This window comes from Pseudochaenichthys georgianus, chromosome 23, assembly GCF_902827115.2.
Source record: "Pseudochaenichthys georgianus chromosome 23, fPseGeo1.2, whole genome shotgun sequence".
NCBI classification, from domain to species: domain Eukaryota; kingdom Metazoa; phylum Chordata; class Actinopteri; order Perciformes; family Channichthyidae; genus Pseudochaenichthys; species Pseudochaenichthys georgianus.
In genome coordinates, this window is record NC_047525.1 from 19,408,436 (window position 1) to 19,426,426 (window position 17,991).

Sequence of the window (17,991 nt, forward strand, 5' to 3'; positions counted from 1 at the left end):
ACCCTAACCCTTTAGATCTTTGAGTTCATCTCAGAAAAATGGGAGCAAAAACAAAAGTGTTGCGTTTATATTTTTGTCAGTGTATTACTGTATGACTTTTTTCAACCTAGATACTATGTCATTTGTTTTTGACATATGATACTACTCAGTATGTCAAAGTTTATGGCCTCTACTTGGTAAAGTGCCTCTTGATCTGTTAATAGCTCAAATGTTGCAGTTATCAGCATGGTGTGTCAATAGAAGCCGAAAGATGGGTTGCCACACTGGAGCCAAGCTTGCTACTGAGCTGGCTCCAGTGTGGCAACCCATCTTTCAGGCTTCTATTGACACGCACACCATCCCTCTGTCATGGAACACTTCACACATCAAACTAGGGGTGGGCGATATGACGATATATATCGTCGTGGACGATATTAGGTCTCCACGATATGCTTTTCAGAGATATCGTCCTATCGTGATAAAAAAAAAAAAAAAAAAAAAAAAAAGATTGAAAAAAAATTTGGAAAAAAAAATAGTGGGGAGGGGAAGAGGCTCTCCGTGCGCGGCGCAGGGGGCTATGACAGCGGACGGAGAGCCTCTTCCCCTCCCGCTCCCCCAGCCTCACCTACTGATTTTAATTTCACCATATATCAAGCCCGATCGATTTCATAATGTCAGCGCACCTCTGCTTCGTTCAGTCAGAGTTGTTTGACACGCTCCCAAAGTCCCCGCCCCCTTTCTTTGCAGCGAGCAACCATAGGGCAGGCATTTCAGTAAAGGGGGCTCCTTATGAAAAGACTAGCAAACGGTGGAAAGACGCTGTGGCATTTTATGTTTTTCCCTTCAGTTATGCTAAAGTCTTTTATTACACTTCAAGTCTACTCTAAAGTTTACATGTTAATTGTTTGGCACTGACGTTTCCTCATTGAGTTTTATGTTTTACTTAGTTATGTTTTACCCTCCTTTTCATGTTTATTGATGTTCACTGCTCACTTGTTCATTCAGGGTTTCATTTCTGAAATAAAACCAGCTTGAAAATGCTATTTTGGTCTGTTACTCCTTTTTGTTTTAGTTTCTGTTACCTTGTAGGTGCTTGTACTGTTAAGTAACTTGAAAAATAACCATAATAACCGACATGAAAAAATATCGTGATATATATCGTCTATCGTGATACTGCCTGAAAATATCGTGATAACATATTTTTCAATATCGCCCACCCCTACATCAAACCGCTACCCACAATTCCATGCCCAAAAGAACATAAGGACTACAGACCAACAGCCCTCACCTCAGTGATTATGAAATCACTAGAAAGAATTCTGCTCCAATTTCTTATCAGTACAACACGAGACAACTGGATCCATACCAATTTGTCTATAAACAAGGGGTTGCGGTACGCGGAAGATGCTGTGGCCACTCTGGTTCACTCATCACTAAACATTTAGATAAACGCAACACCTATGCAAGAGCCCTCTTCCTAGACTTCTCATCAGCATTCAACCACATACCAAGCAGACATCTTGGTGTCAAAAACGGCCAAAATGGAAGTAAATCCATGCCTTATTTACTGGTATGCTGCTTTCCTCACCAGTAGAGAGCAACTTGTGAAGGTTAACAAAACCCTGCCAACACAACCAATGTAGGCGCCCCCCAGGGCTGCGTGAGTTCAGCTGTGCTCTTTACTCTCTACACTGATGATTGTCCTACCAACACACCAAATCAAGTCATCATTAAGTACTCTGATGATACTGCAATAATATCTCTGCTCAGTAACACAGACGACCCTGAGCTGCACCAGCAGGCTGTAAATCAGGTGGTCGAGTGGACTGATAACAATGCTCTTGAAATACAAACACCAGACAACTGAGGAAATCATTTGTGGCTCAGCCACCTGACTCCCATAAAGCCCCCATTGTCATCCATACAGATGAGATCAAAGCAGGGAGTTTCATACAAATACCTTGGGTGTAATTATTGACCATCTGCTGTCATGGAAGGATCACATTGATTATTCTGTGCAAAAAGGACAAAACAAAGAATTTATTTCTCCCCGCCGTCTTAGGTCTTTTGGGGCGAGCAGAGAAATTCTTCTGTTGTTCTTTACATCTGTGATCATGTCCATTCTAGCAGTACTGCAACACTAACCTGGTACAAATGTTTGTCAGCAGCTTTAAAAAACTGTTCCACCTGTTAAAGATCTGCTCAAGATTGTTGGTTCCAACCCTGTCAGAGACTCTATGACTCAGCCTATCATAACAACCTAGTGAGGCTGTCCAACAACATCATCTCCGACCCAAACCGTGTTCTGAACAGTGAATATGAACTGCTACCATCTAATGGAGAGACAGGTCCCACCATTCAATAAGGTCAGACTGAAGCACTCCTTTGTGCATCAGTCAAATCCTCACAGTACACACAGAGCTGATCCCAGATCAGATGCACGCTGAAGGCTCTTTGAGCACGTTTTCTCTCACATGATTGTGCTGTTATGTTAAATGTTTGTTGTTTGTGTTCATGTATTGTGTCTGGATACTTGTCTGTTAATGTTGGACATGGAGCTGCGTGACGCAAGTCACATTTCAGACTTGATCTGACACATAAAGTATTATCGTATCGTATGGTATCCAAGTGTAGATCAACACAGACATGCGTTGCAGTGGATTGGCTCATACATTCCTGAAGTACTTTTCCATGTTCCAAACGGTGTGATTTTGGGCGCTAACGGTTGAAGCGGAAGGGGCAAATGCATACATATTGACTGCTCTTGAACTTTGAAGTTGTACGTGCTGAAAAGTGAAACTTCTCAAGCAGGGTGGAATATCACCGTTAATGCTTCACTACACAGAGAAAGCAGAGACAACTGCTTTAGCACTTAGATTGCTTCCGGCTGCATTGTTCCAGAGGTTATGAACTTGTCACTGGGCTGGCACTGACTGGTACAGAACGGGTGCAAGGCTAAAGCCCACTGCGAACCGCTGAGAGCAAAGAAACCAGAGTTATTTCACAGACCTATTAACCATTTTTGATCCTTCAGTTTGAATTAAAACCATTAAAATACATTATTTTCTGTGGTGCCGTTAGTGGTCGAAGTATCCAAATGATAACCTCAACGCCAACACCCACGCTTATGTGTACTGAAAGCTTTCAACCAATCTGTCATCCATTCCCATTCACACTCCCACAGTATTTAAATTACCATAGGTTGAACCCACATCCCACATGTCCCTTATCTTTTCCCTTTTATAAAATAAACCGCAGGACTTTATGAATTAATTGTATTTACACATCGAGGACTGACTTTGACTCTGCTGCGCATGCATGCTCGAAATACGTCGATGACAAATGAGCTAATTGTTTATTTACTCATTCTCCTTTTTCTTTCCAGTCCTGCATAGAAGTTACTTAAACCTTGGTTCTATAATTTCATAAGTCACCATATTGCGTTACTATCTGTGTTTTCTCACGATATGCTATGAATGCCTTGCCAGAGGGACATCATTAGGATTGTAAAATTCAGATTTTTCATGTTTTTTTGGCAACATTTGTTCACTGCCACTGTTGCTTGAAAATGAATTTCGTCTTTTGTTCATGATCACATTGAAGATAGGCATTATAAATCCTGTTCGTAATCTTCCTGAAAATACAGATCCTACATCCTTTAAGTTTACATGGACATCACATAAATGCATAATATTGGAGCATATTTGACTTTATGATGAGTTTGGGGACTTCTGCTTTGTGTAGTGTGGTGTGGCTCTGTAAAAAGGACAGCACAGTTTCCTCCAAATGTGCTAAAGACAGCTGAAAGCACCCCACTTGCCCTAGGTACAAAAAGAGAACTCCCCTAGAGACAGCTGTTGACATTTTCAAGACAAAAGAGAGGCGAGGTGTGACTCTGTCTTCTATCCGCTTAAACCGAACCTGACACGCCTGCAGAGCACAGTTCCAACTGGGATACAACTGTACTGCTATAATGAAATAGTTACTGCTATAGTATAATAATGTAAGGAAATACATTGAAAGGCATGAATGTGTAATATATGTGTGTATAAGTAGGGATTTTTTCAAAGCCCCTTGGGAATGACTAATGAAAAACATGCCGTCTTAAGGGCAATTCAATTACTTTTTTACACTGTTTATCTGGCGCTGAAAACATTGAAATAGGTCAATTGAAACAGTGTATGGATTTTAGCTGCATTAAAACACAGTATGGGTGACTACGTAGCAGCATCATTATATAATAATGACTTTTTGGTCATTTATTACTATTTTCTAGAAAAGCTAGCAATTTACCCAGCAGCCTTCACAAGATAACTTGGCATTACCATGCGACGTCAGCTCTAACCTCTGAATGCTACAATGCCCCACTCCTACATTAGCACCCACTGTTTGCCAGAGTGCCCATTTTGTGTAATTATACGAACTACAGCAAGCTAATGGCCCTGACAGAGCCGTGCCCAGGCCCATTACACCTCGGGGTGCTGCAAAACACCATTACCACCACGCGCAGCAGCCTGGAGCGTTGGAACACGTGGTAGACAGTCTCTGCTGGAGCAACCTCATCGGTGTGTTCATGTAGATACGTTGTTTGAAGAGGTAGAGTGACACGTGTGGAAGGAATACAGCAGGGACTACATGCCATTTTAGCCACATAAGTGTGTGTGTGTGATTGTGAGCCTGCCATCTCTCCCCCGTTAGTTTCTCCAGGGTTTTTTCGCGGCACGCTGTCGGGAGCTGTCGTTGAAACCGCGGGAAAGACCACAAGGCACCTCGCAGGACTTTTGGCAACCCATTGTACTCACTTCACTTAGCACTGTCTCATTCTGCCAGCAAATAAACCGTCAGGCTCACAGGAAGAATGGGCTTTAATTGTGTGGCTTTTGTTTTTCGCTAAATTTCCCCGCGGGGTGGGTCAGCGGCTCTTCCCATTTTCCACTGAGCTTGTGCCACTTTGTATGTCACACGCAGGTTATTACGGCAACTATACACACTGTGAATAAATTCCACTTGACGGTTGCATTGAATCTCTGCGTAACCATTATGTTATCCCATTCACTTTGCGAAGAAAGAGCCTGAGCACTGACTCTATTGACAATCTGCTTTCCCCTCACTATCAATAGCCATTAACCGCTTTAAGCCCCGCCAAGCGTAGGAGATGGAGAGCTAATTGTGTTCCTTTTGTAGCGTACTGTATACAATAACGGTGGATCAATGTGTTTGTTAGTATTGTGGGATAAATGGATATTCAAGCTTCAATAACCACAAGCACCCACACACGCACATTGCTATTTTATGTCTGCCTTTACCTTAAATATACTGTATCATTTTTTTTTTCTTCTCTCACACAAACACACACACTCCTCCACACAGACCTGTGGCCTCTCAGCGTGGAGTGTTGCCACCTGTGTGGAGTGGATACAGCGTTCCCCCCTGACAGCGAGATGTATGCAATTAAACCGTATTAAAGTCATTAGCCCAACAGAAGTGATAGCCGGCAGATGGTTACCGTGCAGAAATATGCTCCTAATGAAGCTCCTCATGTGTGTGTGTGTGTGTGTGTGTGTGTGTGTGTGTGTGTGTGTGTGTGTGTGGTGTGTGTGTGTGGGTGTGTGTGTGTGTGTGTGTGTGTGTGTGTGTGTGTGTGTGTGTGTGTGTGTGTGTGTGTGTGTGTGTGTGTGTGTGTGTGTGTGTGTGTGTGTGTGTGTGTGTGTGGTGTGTGTGTGTGTGTGTGTGTGTGTGTGTGTGTGTGTGTGTGTGTGTGTGGCCTTAACACTCCAAGCTGGATTTTATTAGGAAGTATTTGGTCCTTCTCCTGTAGCATAACAATTAGTGCATTTTTTTTGATTTATAAATACATGGTAGCACATGGTTAATTTCCCTCCTAATATTACCCATCATCCCCTAACCCCAACAGCTGCTGTTGCACCCAAACACTTCATTATATACACATAACATGTCAGGCATTACCTTTTATGGGTTCCACCATTTTACAATTCAATGATTTAATTTAACTTCTGATTTTAAGACCACCATTGGATTTGATTTTTGATTACAACCTTTGATTTTCAACAATTCGTTTGTTGTTAGTCATCACAATTTACTGATGTATTTTATTAGGGATGCTCCGATCGATCGGCCGCCGATCCATATCGGCCGATATTCACTCTCTGCCGATCGATCGGTGCTCTCTATAAATGCTGATCGGGAGAGCCAATGACATGACGTAAAATACATGACACTTTTCTCTGTGTGCGGCAAAACAAGCTCGCCAAAATGGCATCACCGGTCTGGCAGTATTTGAAGCAGGGTTTCCGCTAGGAATTTTTCTCGCCGGTCAAATGTCCGGGCAGAATTTATTTTACCGGACTAATTTGAAACGTACCGGTCATATTTCAATAATAATAATAATAGTTGTGTAGCAGAGTTTCCGTTAGCAGGTAATTACCGGACTATGAGCAGATATGCTTCAGTTTAAAACTCAGTTCACGGGGCTCATTTTTATATTGCTTCGATCGATTTATCGAAAAATTCAGATTAATTTTTCAATAAATGATTCCACAAACAACAAACAACATAATTATTACATTCAAACAAACTACTTGTAGTAGATAACGTACATTATTCAGAAGTTTACATCAACTTTGAATAATAACACGGGAGAAACGGATCCTCTCTTTTCCCCTCTCCCTCCCTCTCTCTCCTGACAGCACGTCAGTTTCTCAAGCAGCTCCTGCAGCCCGCTAAACAGAGGGCGGGGCTTCAGGTGATTATACAGAGCTGCGTGTCTCGGTCAGACTCAGCAGCTGATCTGATCTCTCTCTCTCGTCCGGTTACACTTCACTCGCGTTTATGTCCATATCGATCAGATCCAGCTCTCCTGATCGGCCTTTATAGAGAGCACCGATCAAACTATTAAGAGTGGATATCGGCCGATAATGACCGGCGGCCGATCGATCGGAGCCTCCCTAATTATTACCAGACATTTTGACCGTCAGGTTTTGAATTTACCGGTTTTTTATAAATTTTACCAGCTAAAAACCGGTAATTACCGGCTAACGGAAACCCTGATTTGAAGGTGTCCGAAAATGACAATAAAATAGCGGTATGCAACGTGTGTGAAGCAGAAATCCTGCAGCTCCGCCCGCTGTTACGGACCGGTGAGTGGAGCAAAACACACACTTCAAGTTAGACCTAACACACTTAGCTATTTTATCTACCTCTGGAACAAGCTAAACTAGTTATAAATATATTTATTCTTCACTGTCGGGTCACTCATTACGGGATCAGTGAGCTGCATTAGACGGATACTGACAGGCTGTCAGGAGAGAGGAAAAGAGAGCGCTTCCGCTTGTTTCTCCCGTGTTATTATCCAAAGTTGTAAACTTGAATAATGTACTTCATTTGAATGTAATAATTATGTTGGTTGTTGTTTGTGGAAGCGTCAGTGAATGAGCCCATTAACTGAGTTTTAAACATCACTTTAAATGGAAGATCCTCATAGGCCCCGCCCACTCGATCGGATCGTCTCTCGGTATCGGCCGACACTGATTCTGGCGATTAGCCCCAAAATTGGCGATCGGAGCATCCCTATATTTTATGTTATAAATCAAAACTTTAAATCTAATTTCAGGCCTTTTACCAAAGCCCATTGACAGAACGACAGTTGCAAAAATGCTGACTCATTTCCGGGTTTTGGGACTCATTCCTACAGCATTCTATATACATAAAGATTCATATGTCTACTCTTATTCATCCATCACTATGCTGTTGCCGTTAAAATAAGACATTTTATATGAGAGGTTTGACTCAAGTCTGTCTGTATTTATATCAGATAGGGAGCTAGCTAGCACTAGCTGTCTCTAGGTACACATGTTGCAACATAGTTACACAACAAGAAAATATAAAAAAAGACATTACTGATATTATAATGCAACATTCTCCATCCGGTGTTACAAAGTGTTGCTTTAAAACAACAGCATCCTATTGATCTGGTTTGGTTTTTAAATCCCTCCACTGAATTCAAGCATTTCTAATGATTAAGGAACGAATATAAAACACTGTTAATGGACCTGTTAGCTCCTCGGCACAAGTTGTTTCACGACAAGTCATAGCTTGGATACAGTCTTGTTATTCCATAGGGAGGCTTAAGTGTTTTTCTAAAGACCCTGGGGCGGTGCAGTCGGGGAGGTACATGGTGTCTAGCCCCAGGCGCCCAGGACCTCCGGGGCCACACACAGAATACTTACTACACACACACTATTACATAAACACAAAGCATCCATACACATGAACTGCGCTCTTTAAGTCTGACTGGCACATGGGGAGAAGTTCAGTTGCCTGATGTTTTTAACAGGACAAAAGCTTTTTCTCAAGCATTTAATAATTTCCCCGTGAGCAAACATAACATCATAAATACGCAACACATGAACCCACTCGTGTTAATGCACGCTCCTTTAGCCGTGAGCTACATTGTTGGATTTGTGTGTGTGAAAGGGAGAGGGGTGAGTGGTGAAAGGGGAGCGCTACAGTGATGCTCTATTGAATACAGATGAGAGAAAAGACGTGCTGAATCCGGATCATACTGCTTCTCCTTCCCTCTGAGCAAAAATACCTCAGAGTAGTGCGTCTTTCAGAACCAGGGGGAATGTTATTAGGTCAGCCTTTTAAAGTCAGGGTTCAGGTTTCTTCCTTAAAGGCGCATCTATTATAGCGCTTTTTAAACCGTGGAAATGGGCAGCTGGATTCCGATGATAGGGATACAAGTATTATTTTAGAGGGAATCTAATCGTGAGTTTTATGTTTGACAACACTGCCTGGCAAATTAGCTTAAATACTCAAAGGGTTTAAACACATTTCAATGGCCCAAGGCTCTTGGAAGTGAAAACAATCACCAGCTACTCTTTCAATTAACAACAAACATTTTGAACACGCAAGTTCAAAACTGAGTTTCACCTTTTTAAGATATTCAGAAGATGAAACACAGCTGCCGCCTAATCTGTAAAATCTGGTTTGGATGGCAGCTCTGAGTTTAATTAGTTGTAGGAAACTTGTGCTTTTCCATCCTCCTGTGGAATACAAATGCTTTTTGTTGAAAAGTCATCAGGGTTGTCTCATCGGCTCATTAAAAACATGCGAGGAAGGAAAGAATTAATGGAGCCAAACACCATCACGTTAATAACTAGGAGAGTTAAATAATACAAAGAGTCCCGCTGTAGTGAAAATACCTTGCTAAAGTTTTGTGTAGTTTGATGAAGATGAGGGTGGAATATGCCTTTTAGACTGTTCAGGGTGTCCGTGGGGTCTTAAAAAGTATTAAAAGTTGATAAAAACAATTTAGCTAAAATTAAGGCTATTAAACGGCATTTTCCAAGGTATTACATTTGGTAGCTTGTTTTCAATAAGTATATGAATTGTCCAAAGAGGTTGTATTCTACAGTCTGCCTGAATGTAATCATTGCGTAGGTGTGTAGTGTGATTCTGTGTAGTTTATTGATGGCATCCCGTTCCCGTTGGATTTGACGTCATCTGAACAGGACATCGTACGCTCACTGCTTGATAGCGCGCGAAGCTCCGTTTACGCCGGTTGTTAAACAACATCGTTATGGGGAAATGAAAGTTTGCGTCCAAATGGTTGGAAGATAAGGAGGAAGGACAATCAATACTGTATATCAGGGGTATTCAACTCAAATTCAACGAGGTCCAGTTAGAGAAAATCTCCCCATGCAAAGGTCCGGAACATCAAAATGTCTAACTTGCTTTATGAATTAGTGTGATATATATTGAAGTAGCTCCTCTAGGGTGGTCCGGGGGCATGCTCCCCCGGGAAGATTTTTTTTTTTTATATTGATATAAAAGCATCAATATGGTGCACTTTGAGAGCAACATGAAGAGATCTATGGATACATCTCTCAACACCCATATGAAACAGAACTGTAAGCATATTTTTCTTTTTGGATATTTTACAAATCACTCCTTTTAAACTCTATTCTTGTTGTTTTTAACAACTTTTTTGTTACTGTCATATAGTAGGCTATTTTCTAACTGTTTTTCATTTAGTCTCATTAATAACTATAATGATCATATCAAGGTGTGCCTTAACCTCACTGAGCTGAGGTTATGTGAGCCTCTCAGGAGAGAGCTCTCGTCCACCTGGTTGTAGAAAAGCTCTTTAAATTCGTCACACGCAGGTTATTGCTAATAACAACAGATCGCCACTGTGCTTACAACTAAAGACACAGCCACGCAAACACTGCGGCATGTGTACGGCTTCTTATGGGTACTGCAATATGTTAAGGGCTGGAGCGGCGTTCCGGTGCTCTCTGTCAGCACTCCTTTCAGACGAGACATACCACGTGAAGACACGTTACGCTCGTGTTGTGTTCAATGAACCTGTCCTTGGCCAGGAAAAACAGGTACTCGCTTGTTTAATTATTTTTGCGGTCTAGATTTCTTCTTCTTTTTTGAAGTGAGAAGTTGTCCGTCAGTCCGACTGACCGACTGCCCCCCACCCCCCCCCACCCCACCCCCAAAACGAAAACTCTTCGGTCTCCACGAATTACACAAGTCACCCAAATCAGCGTTAAAAAAGCGGGAGGCGCAGAAAAATCCCCTATTAATGTATTGATTATAGCTCCGGGTCCGACCCCTGCTGTATATAGTCAATGTGAGGTAAAGTGTGTCACCAATGTAAAACTCGAAGTGGCTTAAAATGTATGGAAAGGATCTTAAAAAAGGTCTTAAAAGATATTAAATTTGACTTCAGGATTCCTGCATATACCCTGCTGCATAAAACGCATGTATTACAATTATATGACGAGGTTAAGCTCCTTGCATAAGAGGACGAAAATTAAAGTATGGATTTTTTTTTCAATGTTGAGAATAAGGTTGAACTTTAAGTGTCCTTGCCAGGCATACAAACAGATAAATCAGACAAGTACGTTGTTTATTACAATATTCCCTAGATCTTTAGTCTTTTTAAAAAAAAGAATGTCCTTTTATTACATTCAAATACGTTATGCAGTGTTAAAATGCTATTCGTAGCTGTGTCCTTTCCGATAGCTGCTCAGGAGTCAGATCAGTGTCGACAGCACCAGACCTACATGATTTATCCCTCAATGTGATGATCAACACCGTGATTGGTTGTAAACCCTGTTGTCACGGCAATGATTTCAGCCTTGATGATGAAAGCTCCCGGGACACTGATCCATCACACACACACACACACACACACACACACACACACACACACACACACACACACACACACACACACACACACACACACACACACACACACACACACACACACACACACACACACACACACACACACACACACACACACACACACACACACACACACACACACACACACACACACACACACACACAGAACCAGGGTGTCCCACTGCTAACCAGCCTCATTCCTGTCTGAGAGAGGCATTAGTCGGCCAGATTGAACCCGAGTGTGTGTTCCTGTTTTCTTTCTTTTTACTTACACGGTACTGTACGGAATGGGAATATGGGCAAATACTTGAGCCCCGCTGGATTGTACTTGACACTTTATTTTTCTTTCCCCTCCCCCGTACCTTGTACAGTGGGGCAAAAAAGTATTTAGTCAGCCACCAATTGTGCAAGTTCTCCCACTTAAAAAGATGAGAGGCCTGTCATTTTCATCCTAGGTACACTTCAACTATGAGAGACAGAATGGGGGGAAAGAATCCGGGAAATCACATTGTAGGAGTTTTAATGAATTAATTGGTAAATTCCTCGGTAAAATAAGTATTTGGTCACCTACAAACAAACAATATTTCTGGCTCTCAGAGACCTGTAACTTTTTCTTTAAGAGCCTCCTCTGTCCTCCACTTGTTAACTGTATTAATGGCACCTGTTTGAACTCGTTATCAGTATAAAAGACACCTGTCCACAACCTCAAACAGTCACACTCCAAACTCCACTATGGCCAAGACCAAAGAGCTGTCAAAGGACACCAGAAACAGAATTGTAGACCTGCACCAGGCTGGGAAGACTGAATCTGCAATAGGTAAGCAGCTTGGTGTGAAGAAATCAACTGTGGGAGCAATTATTAGAAAATGGAAGACATACAAGACCACTGATAATCTCCCTCGATCTGGGGCTCCACGCAAGATCTCACCCCGTGGGGTCAAAATGATCACAAGAACGGTGAGCAAAAATCCCAGAACCACACGGGGGGACCTAGTCAATGACCTGCAGAGAGCTGGGACCAAAGTAACAAAGGCTACCATCAGTAACACACTATGCCGCCAGGGACTCAAATCCTGCAGTGCCAGACGTGTCCCCCTGCTTAAGCCAGTACATGTCCAGGCCCGTCTGAAGTTTGCTAGAGAGCATTTAGATGATCCAGAAGAGGATTGGAAGAATGTCATATGGTCAGATGAAACCAAAATAGAACTTTTTGGTAAAAACTCAACTAGACGTGTTTGGAGGAGAAAGAATGCTGAGTTGCATCCAAAGAACACCATACCTACTGTGAAACATGGGGGTGGAAACATCATGCTTTGGGGCTGTTTTTCTGCAAAGGGACCAGGACGACTGATCCGTGTAAAGGAAAGAATGAATGGGGCCATGTATCGTGAGATTTTGAGTGACAACCTCCTTCCATCAGCAAGGGCATTGAAGATGAAACGTGGCTGGGTCTTTCAGCATGACAATGATCCCAAACACACCACCCGGGCAACGAAGGAGTGGCTTCGTAAGAAGCATTTCAAGGTCCTGGAGTGGCCTACCCAGTCTCCAGATCTCAACCCCATAGAAAATCTTTGGAGGGAGTTGAAAGTCTGTGTTGCCCAGCAACAGCCCCAAAACATCACTGCTCTAGAGGAGATCTGCATGGAGGAATGGGCCAAAATACCAGCAACAGTGTGCGAAAAACTTGTGAAGACTTACAGAAAACGTTTGACCTCTGTCATTGCCAACAAAGGGTATATAACAAAAATATTGAGATTAACTTTTGTTATTGACCAAATATTATTTTCCACCATAATTTGCAAATAAATTCTTTAACAATCAGACAATGTGATTTTCTGGATTTTTTTTTTCTCATTTTGTCTCTCATAGTTGAGGTATACCTAAGATGAAAATTACAGGCCTCTCTCATATTTTTAAGTGGGAGAACTTGCACAATTGGTGGCTGACTAAATAATTGTTTGCCCCACTGTACCTGCCTCTTTATCTTCTGTCTCTCTCACAGCTCTTATTAAACCACTGTGAGTTAATAACATCTGTGTCACACTCGGAGAGGCAGAGCCCATGTGTAATGCTGTCTGCTACACTAGCATTACCCCAAAGGGTGTACTTTGTCGCATCCAGAATCCAACTTCAGTCTTTAGTTGCATTGAGATTGCTTTACATGGGCCCTGCAGTTTAAAATGTATTTAAATTGTTCTGGTAATATTTACATCCCTTTGCTGTGAAAAGAGTTGTCTGTAGCTTTTTGCCAGGCTTGATTAGGATACACTGAAGATGAAGAGTAAATTGGCGTTTTTTTTTTCTTGATTGCAATCACACCTAGCTATGATATGCTCACCATGGCAGCCAGATCACCGTCAAATGTCCCATGGTCGATCGCATTTCCATTACAATTGTATTGACATGGATCTTTACTCATCCAGATACGATATCCAGTCACAGATTGCATGTGAAGGTGTCAACGGGGTCCAAATTAGGATTGCAATCATCATCCAACATTAGAAAATGTATCAATTATCCAGAAAGTTGTGATTTTCTCCCCCTCTAATTGCTCTTCTTTTGCTTGTTCTCCCAACAGGGTCAGATGATCCTCCTGCAGAATCTTCCCACAATGCACTGGGGCAATGAGGAAGTGAGCGTGCTGCTGGCCGAAGCCTACAGGTTGAAGTTCGCCTTTGCTGACGCGCCCAACCACTACAAGAGATGATAGGCGTGACTCTCTGCAGCTCCTCCTCTTCCTCCTCCTCATTCTGAACTTCGAGGCCTCTGTTCCTGCGGGGACAGACCTCCCTCTTTCTTAACCTCTCTTCCCTTATTCAGCCTTTCAGCTACTAAGAGATTTGAATCAACCAATGACTGGCACGACGTGTGGCGTAGCATTTTAACGCGTTGATGTGGAGCCCTTTTTTTAAATGATGTTTCTCTGATCAGCTCTGAACAAACTGAGGACTTTTTGTCGGAGTTTGGTGATGCAGGACGCTGAGGTGATGCTCAGCAGCCGGGGGTCCAGTCTCGCTCAGAAAACAAATATTTTCTGCAAAAAAAACAAATCCAATACCAAGGCAATACATAGTTTTTGCTACCCGAGGCCAAAATGTGACTCTTTTTTTTCAGTTTGCAGGGACAGAGAAAGATGGCAAAAGGACGCCGTGCTACATGGTTTATTTATCTGAGCCTGCTGTCCTGGTCAACCTGAAGGAACACGACCTCTCCTGTTTTTCTTATTTTCTTCTCCCGACGGCGTGACGGGATGTTCACCTTCATGACAAAACAAACACTCGGACTTTACAGACAGAGATCTGTGAGGGGAAACATGCCTCCTTCCTTCTAAAATAACAAACACAATTTGTGTTTGACTTTATCTCGTCCTCCCACCCCTCTGCAGCATCACACTGTCGACATAACAGAAGCCATTTAGAGAGAGAAAGCTACTTATTCCTTATCTATTATCTACCCCCCCCTCTCTGAACCCAGCTCTACCTCACACATATTCCACCTATGTGCCTGCTAAATTGAGAACGCACATCATTATGGGGTTAAAAATAACGATTTGCACTTCAATTTGAAATGAAATCATCCTCAAAAAAAGGCCTTTTCGCCGCGTTGGTCTTGAAGTAAAGCCTTAATTAGGAGACATATTTCTTTGTTTACTCCTCAGTCCTCTCCTTCTGCCTTTGCAAAGAAACGTAATGTGCACCAGTTACTGAACAACTCAAAATAAAGCAGACACTTTGATTACAAACACTCCAAAAAGTAGTAAAAACTCAAAAATACAACTTTAATTCAAGTTATTGAGCACCAGTATCGAGTTATTCCTATGCATATGTCATCCACACTTGTCACTTTATTTTATTTCCGATAAAGATATGCGAGCGGCAGGTGCACGGACCGTTTTTAAGGGAGTCTTGCACATTTGAGAAAGCGATTACACATGTTTGATCTATATTAGTTCTCCTAATTGAAGAGGCCCCTGTGATGCTTTTTCAAAAACAATAACGGCACCTCTTTTTCCCCAACTGGTCTTAATAATAGTGATATAAACACAAATAGAATAGAGCAAAAATAATGGCTTTGAATGTCAACCAGACAAACGGGACAGGCTTAACAGATAAGAATGAATAAACTCACCTTAATGTGAAATAATGAAAACAAATTGCTAAAAATAAAGCGAGCTGCACATAAAAGCAGCAGAGGCGTTAAAAATATACCTTATTAATTATTGTGTCTTGTCACAACAACACCCTCTTCTTTCCCCTGAGCATCATGGGATGTCTTACCCAAAGCCAGCAGCACCATATTGGTGTTAATGTAGGGGGTGGGGAAATCAGACATTCATGACATAACGCTGAGCTGTTAACGTCTGAAGCCTCCCGTCGTGACACCGCCAGGACCCATTATTGTCACACACACACACACACACACACACATACACACAACCTGCCTGACTGTGTGTGAAGCAGAGATGGAAGGAGAGCGGGACGGGGTCGTGTTTCTTTTGGAAGTTTCAACGCTTTTTCCTTTTTTTTTACCGTGAGAGCTGTCGGTCTTTGATCACACTTTTTTTTGTACACACCTCATCTCCCATGCTCTCTGACAAAGGAACACTCTTCTCTGCCTCTCTCTCTGTCTCTGTTTATACGAGATTTATTCTTTCAACCAGCGTTTTAAAGATTTTCCATTTTTATTTTTTTATGCTGTTTACATGACGAGCCTATTAAGTTGTGCCTGACTCCGGAGAGTTTCTGACCTTAAATGACACATTTTAGATTTCTGGAAGCAACAGTGTGACACTTGCTGTGAAAGGACGGAACATGTCTTTTGTCAACATGAACTGTTTAATAAATCGTTGGGCATCTGAATAGGTCACCATCTCCTTCCCCTGGACAGCGATTGTTACTAAAGTACCTGTCAAGCTTTGGATTTCACCTCCTGCTGTAGTAAGTTAATTTTTTTTTAGCCTTTCCGATACCAAAAACACAAGAAGTCATGTCTAAAAAAACCTACAGTACAGTAGTAACCTAGAGTTACTTTCACTAGCTAACTACATTAGTTTGTGCGATTACAGGTTATGTATATTTATGCCTGAGGCAGCAAATAATGTATGAGGTTGACGTGTGTGTGTGTGTGTGTGTGTGTGTGTGTGTGTGTGTGTGTGTGTGTGTGTGTGTGTGTGTGTGTGTGTGTGTGTGTGTGTGTGTGTGTGTGTGTGTGTGTGTGTGTGTGTGTGTGTGTGTGTGTGTGTGTGTGTGTGTGTGTGTGCGCGCGTCATGGAGAAAAGAGAACACCCCTTCCCCTTCAAATCATAGTTTTGCTATTGCCATTATTTGCTGTAATACATATGCAGTAATTCCCCTTTAAACAGAAGTAGTTGACTACTTGAGATGCTTTAACAAACACATTCACAAGCTTCAAATCTATCCTCAAACATCTCACTGGTGATGAAGGCCTATTGTTTTCTGGCTGGAGCCCGTTATCTGTTATCCAACACACTTTGGAGCGTCTTCATGAGGGTGTCCTGAAGTAACAGCTTTTGTTCCTCTTTTCGCGCTCACATGAAAATATGTTTATGAAACTGAAAGACACAAAATGTCCTCCATCCATGTCTTTTGCCTCTTGAGTACTCGGAAGGATCTAATAGCACTAGAGCGTGTGGGTGACAGGAGTCCTGGTTCTGGAATTTAAAAATGTGTACAGAGATGATTTTGAATCTGTAAATAGAAAGTGTAAATAAATCCTATATATGACAAAACTGCTTTGGACAAGGCCTTGTGTTGTGTGCTTCGTCCGAGTGTGTGCGCAATTAATGTAATGTACTGTTGTGTATGATCTATTTTAGACTGAAATATATGACTACTCTGTGATTGGTTCCCCAAATCCCCTTTCCACTCTAGTTCTATTTCGGTGCTAGTTTGGGTTGCAATTGGTTCGCAGGAAGCCATGACACCACCGCTTAAATCGTCGCTTTTTTAAAATCAAAGCAGCGGCCTGCGTCAGAGCTTTGCTCCCGTTGCTCTTACGAAGATTGAATTGAATTACGATTTCCACAGCTCCATAATGATCTCCGGACTGACTTGGAATATAGTTTGCCATCAATGGGTACCATTTGCCGAGTGCTGGAATGGTACGCCGCTTGTGCTTCATCGCCGGTTAGCCTACCGTTCGCTAAAGGCACCTGCCGCTGGAAAGTAGTAAGCCACTGTCTAAATGTCACGAAAGCAACGTCCCTTGATGCATATTTCCACATAAATGATTTAGTTTGTTCCGTTTTAGTATGCAGAAAAAAGTAATCTTATTACAGGGATGATGTTAGCATAGCCACTGAAGCCAGTCCGACTAATCAATGACAACATTAAAAGCAAACAAACTAATAACTGTATATTATGTTTTCTGGTCCGAGAACCGGCACCGCTGCAGTTGAAACACGAAGAACTGGTTCGCAATTCGAAAAGGGTTAGCAGTGAGGCTTGAGAATGAATTTCTTCAATACGAGTCAAATGGAAGAGAAATGTGTGTCTGCGCATGCATTCCCCAACATTTCAAGCAGGCCTCAGCTGATGCACATCCAGCTAATTCTATCCTGTGCATTCACACATACAATGGTGTGACAGGTAAACACTTCCTGCCTGCTCCCTGTGGAGGAAATGGCAGCAGAAGCTTAGTTAATGAGACTTTCTTTTTCTCTGTGTGTGTGTTTCAGAGGACAGGAAGGAGAGAAGACAGGCTGCATTCACTTTCAAATGAGGGTACCTTTGTGTATGTGCAGGCAGCAGTAGCTCCCTCGCT

At 42.2% G+C, this 17,991-nt stretch overlaps 1 protein-coding gene across 3 annotated transcripts in view; it reads left to right on the plus strand.

Annotated features, from left to right (window-relative positions):
- Nucleotides 1-16,957, plus strand: part of tbc1d22a (TBC1 domain family, member 22a) — a 123,097-nt gene extending 106,140 nt beyond the window's left edge. For all 3 annotated transcript variants that reach the window (XM_034112607.2, XM_034074668.2, XM_034112608.2), the window contains one exon: nt 13,787-16,957. In XM_034112607.2, coding sequence (XP_033968498.1) covers nt 13,787-13,915 — 129 coding nt within the window. In that variant the 3' untranslated portion in view covers nt 13,916-16,957. The remainder of the gene's footprint in view (nt 1-13,786) is intronic.
- The last annotated feature ends 1,034 nt before the right edge of the window (nt 16,958-17,991 follow it).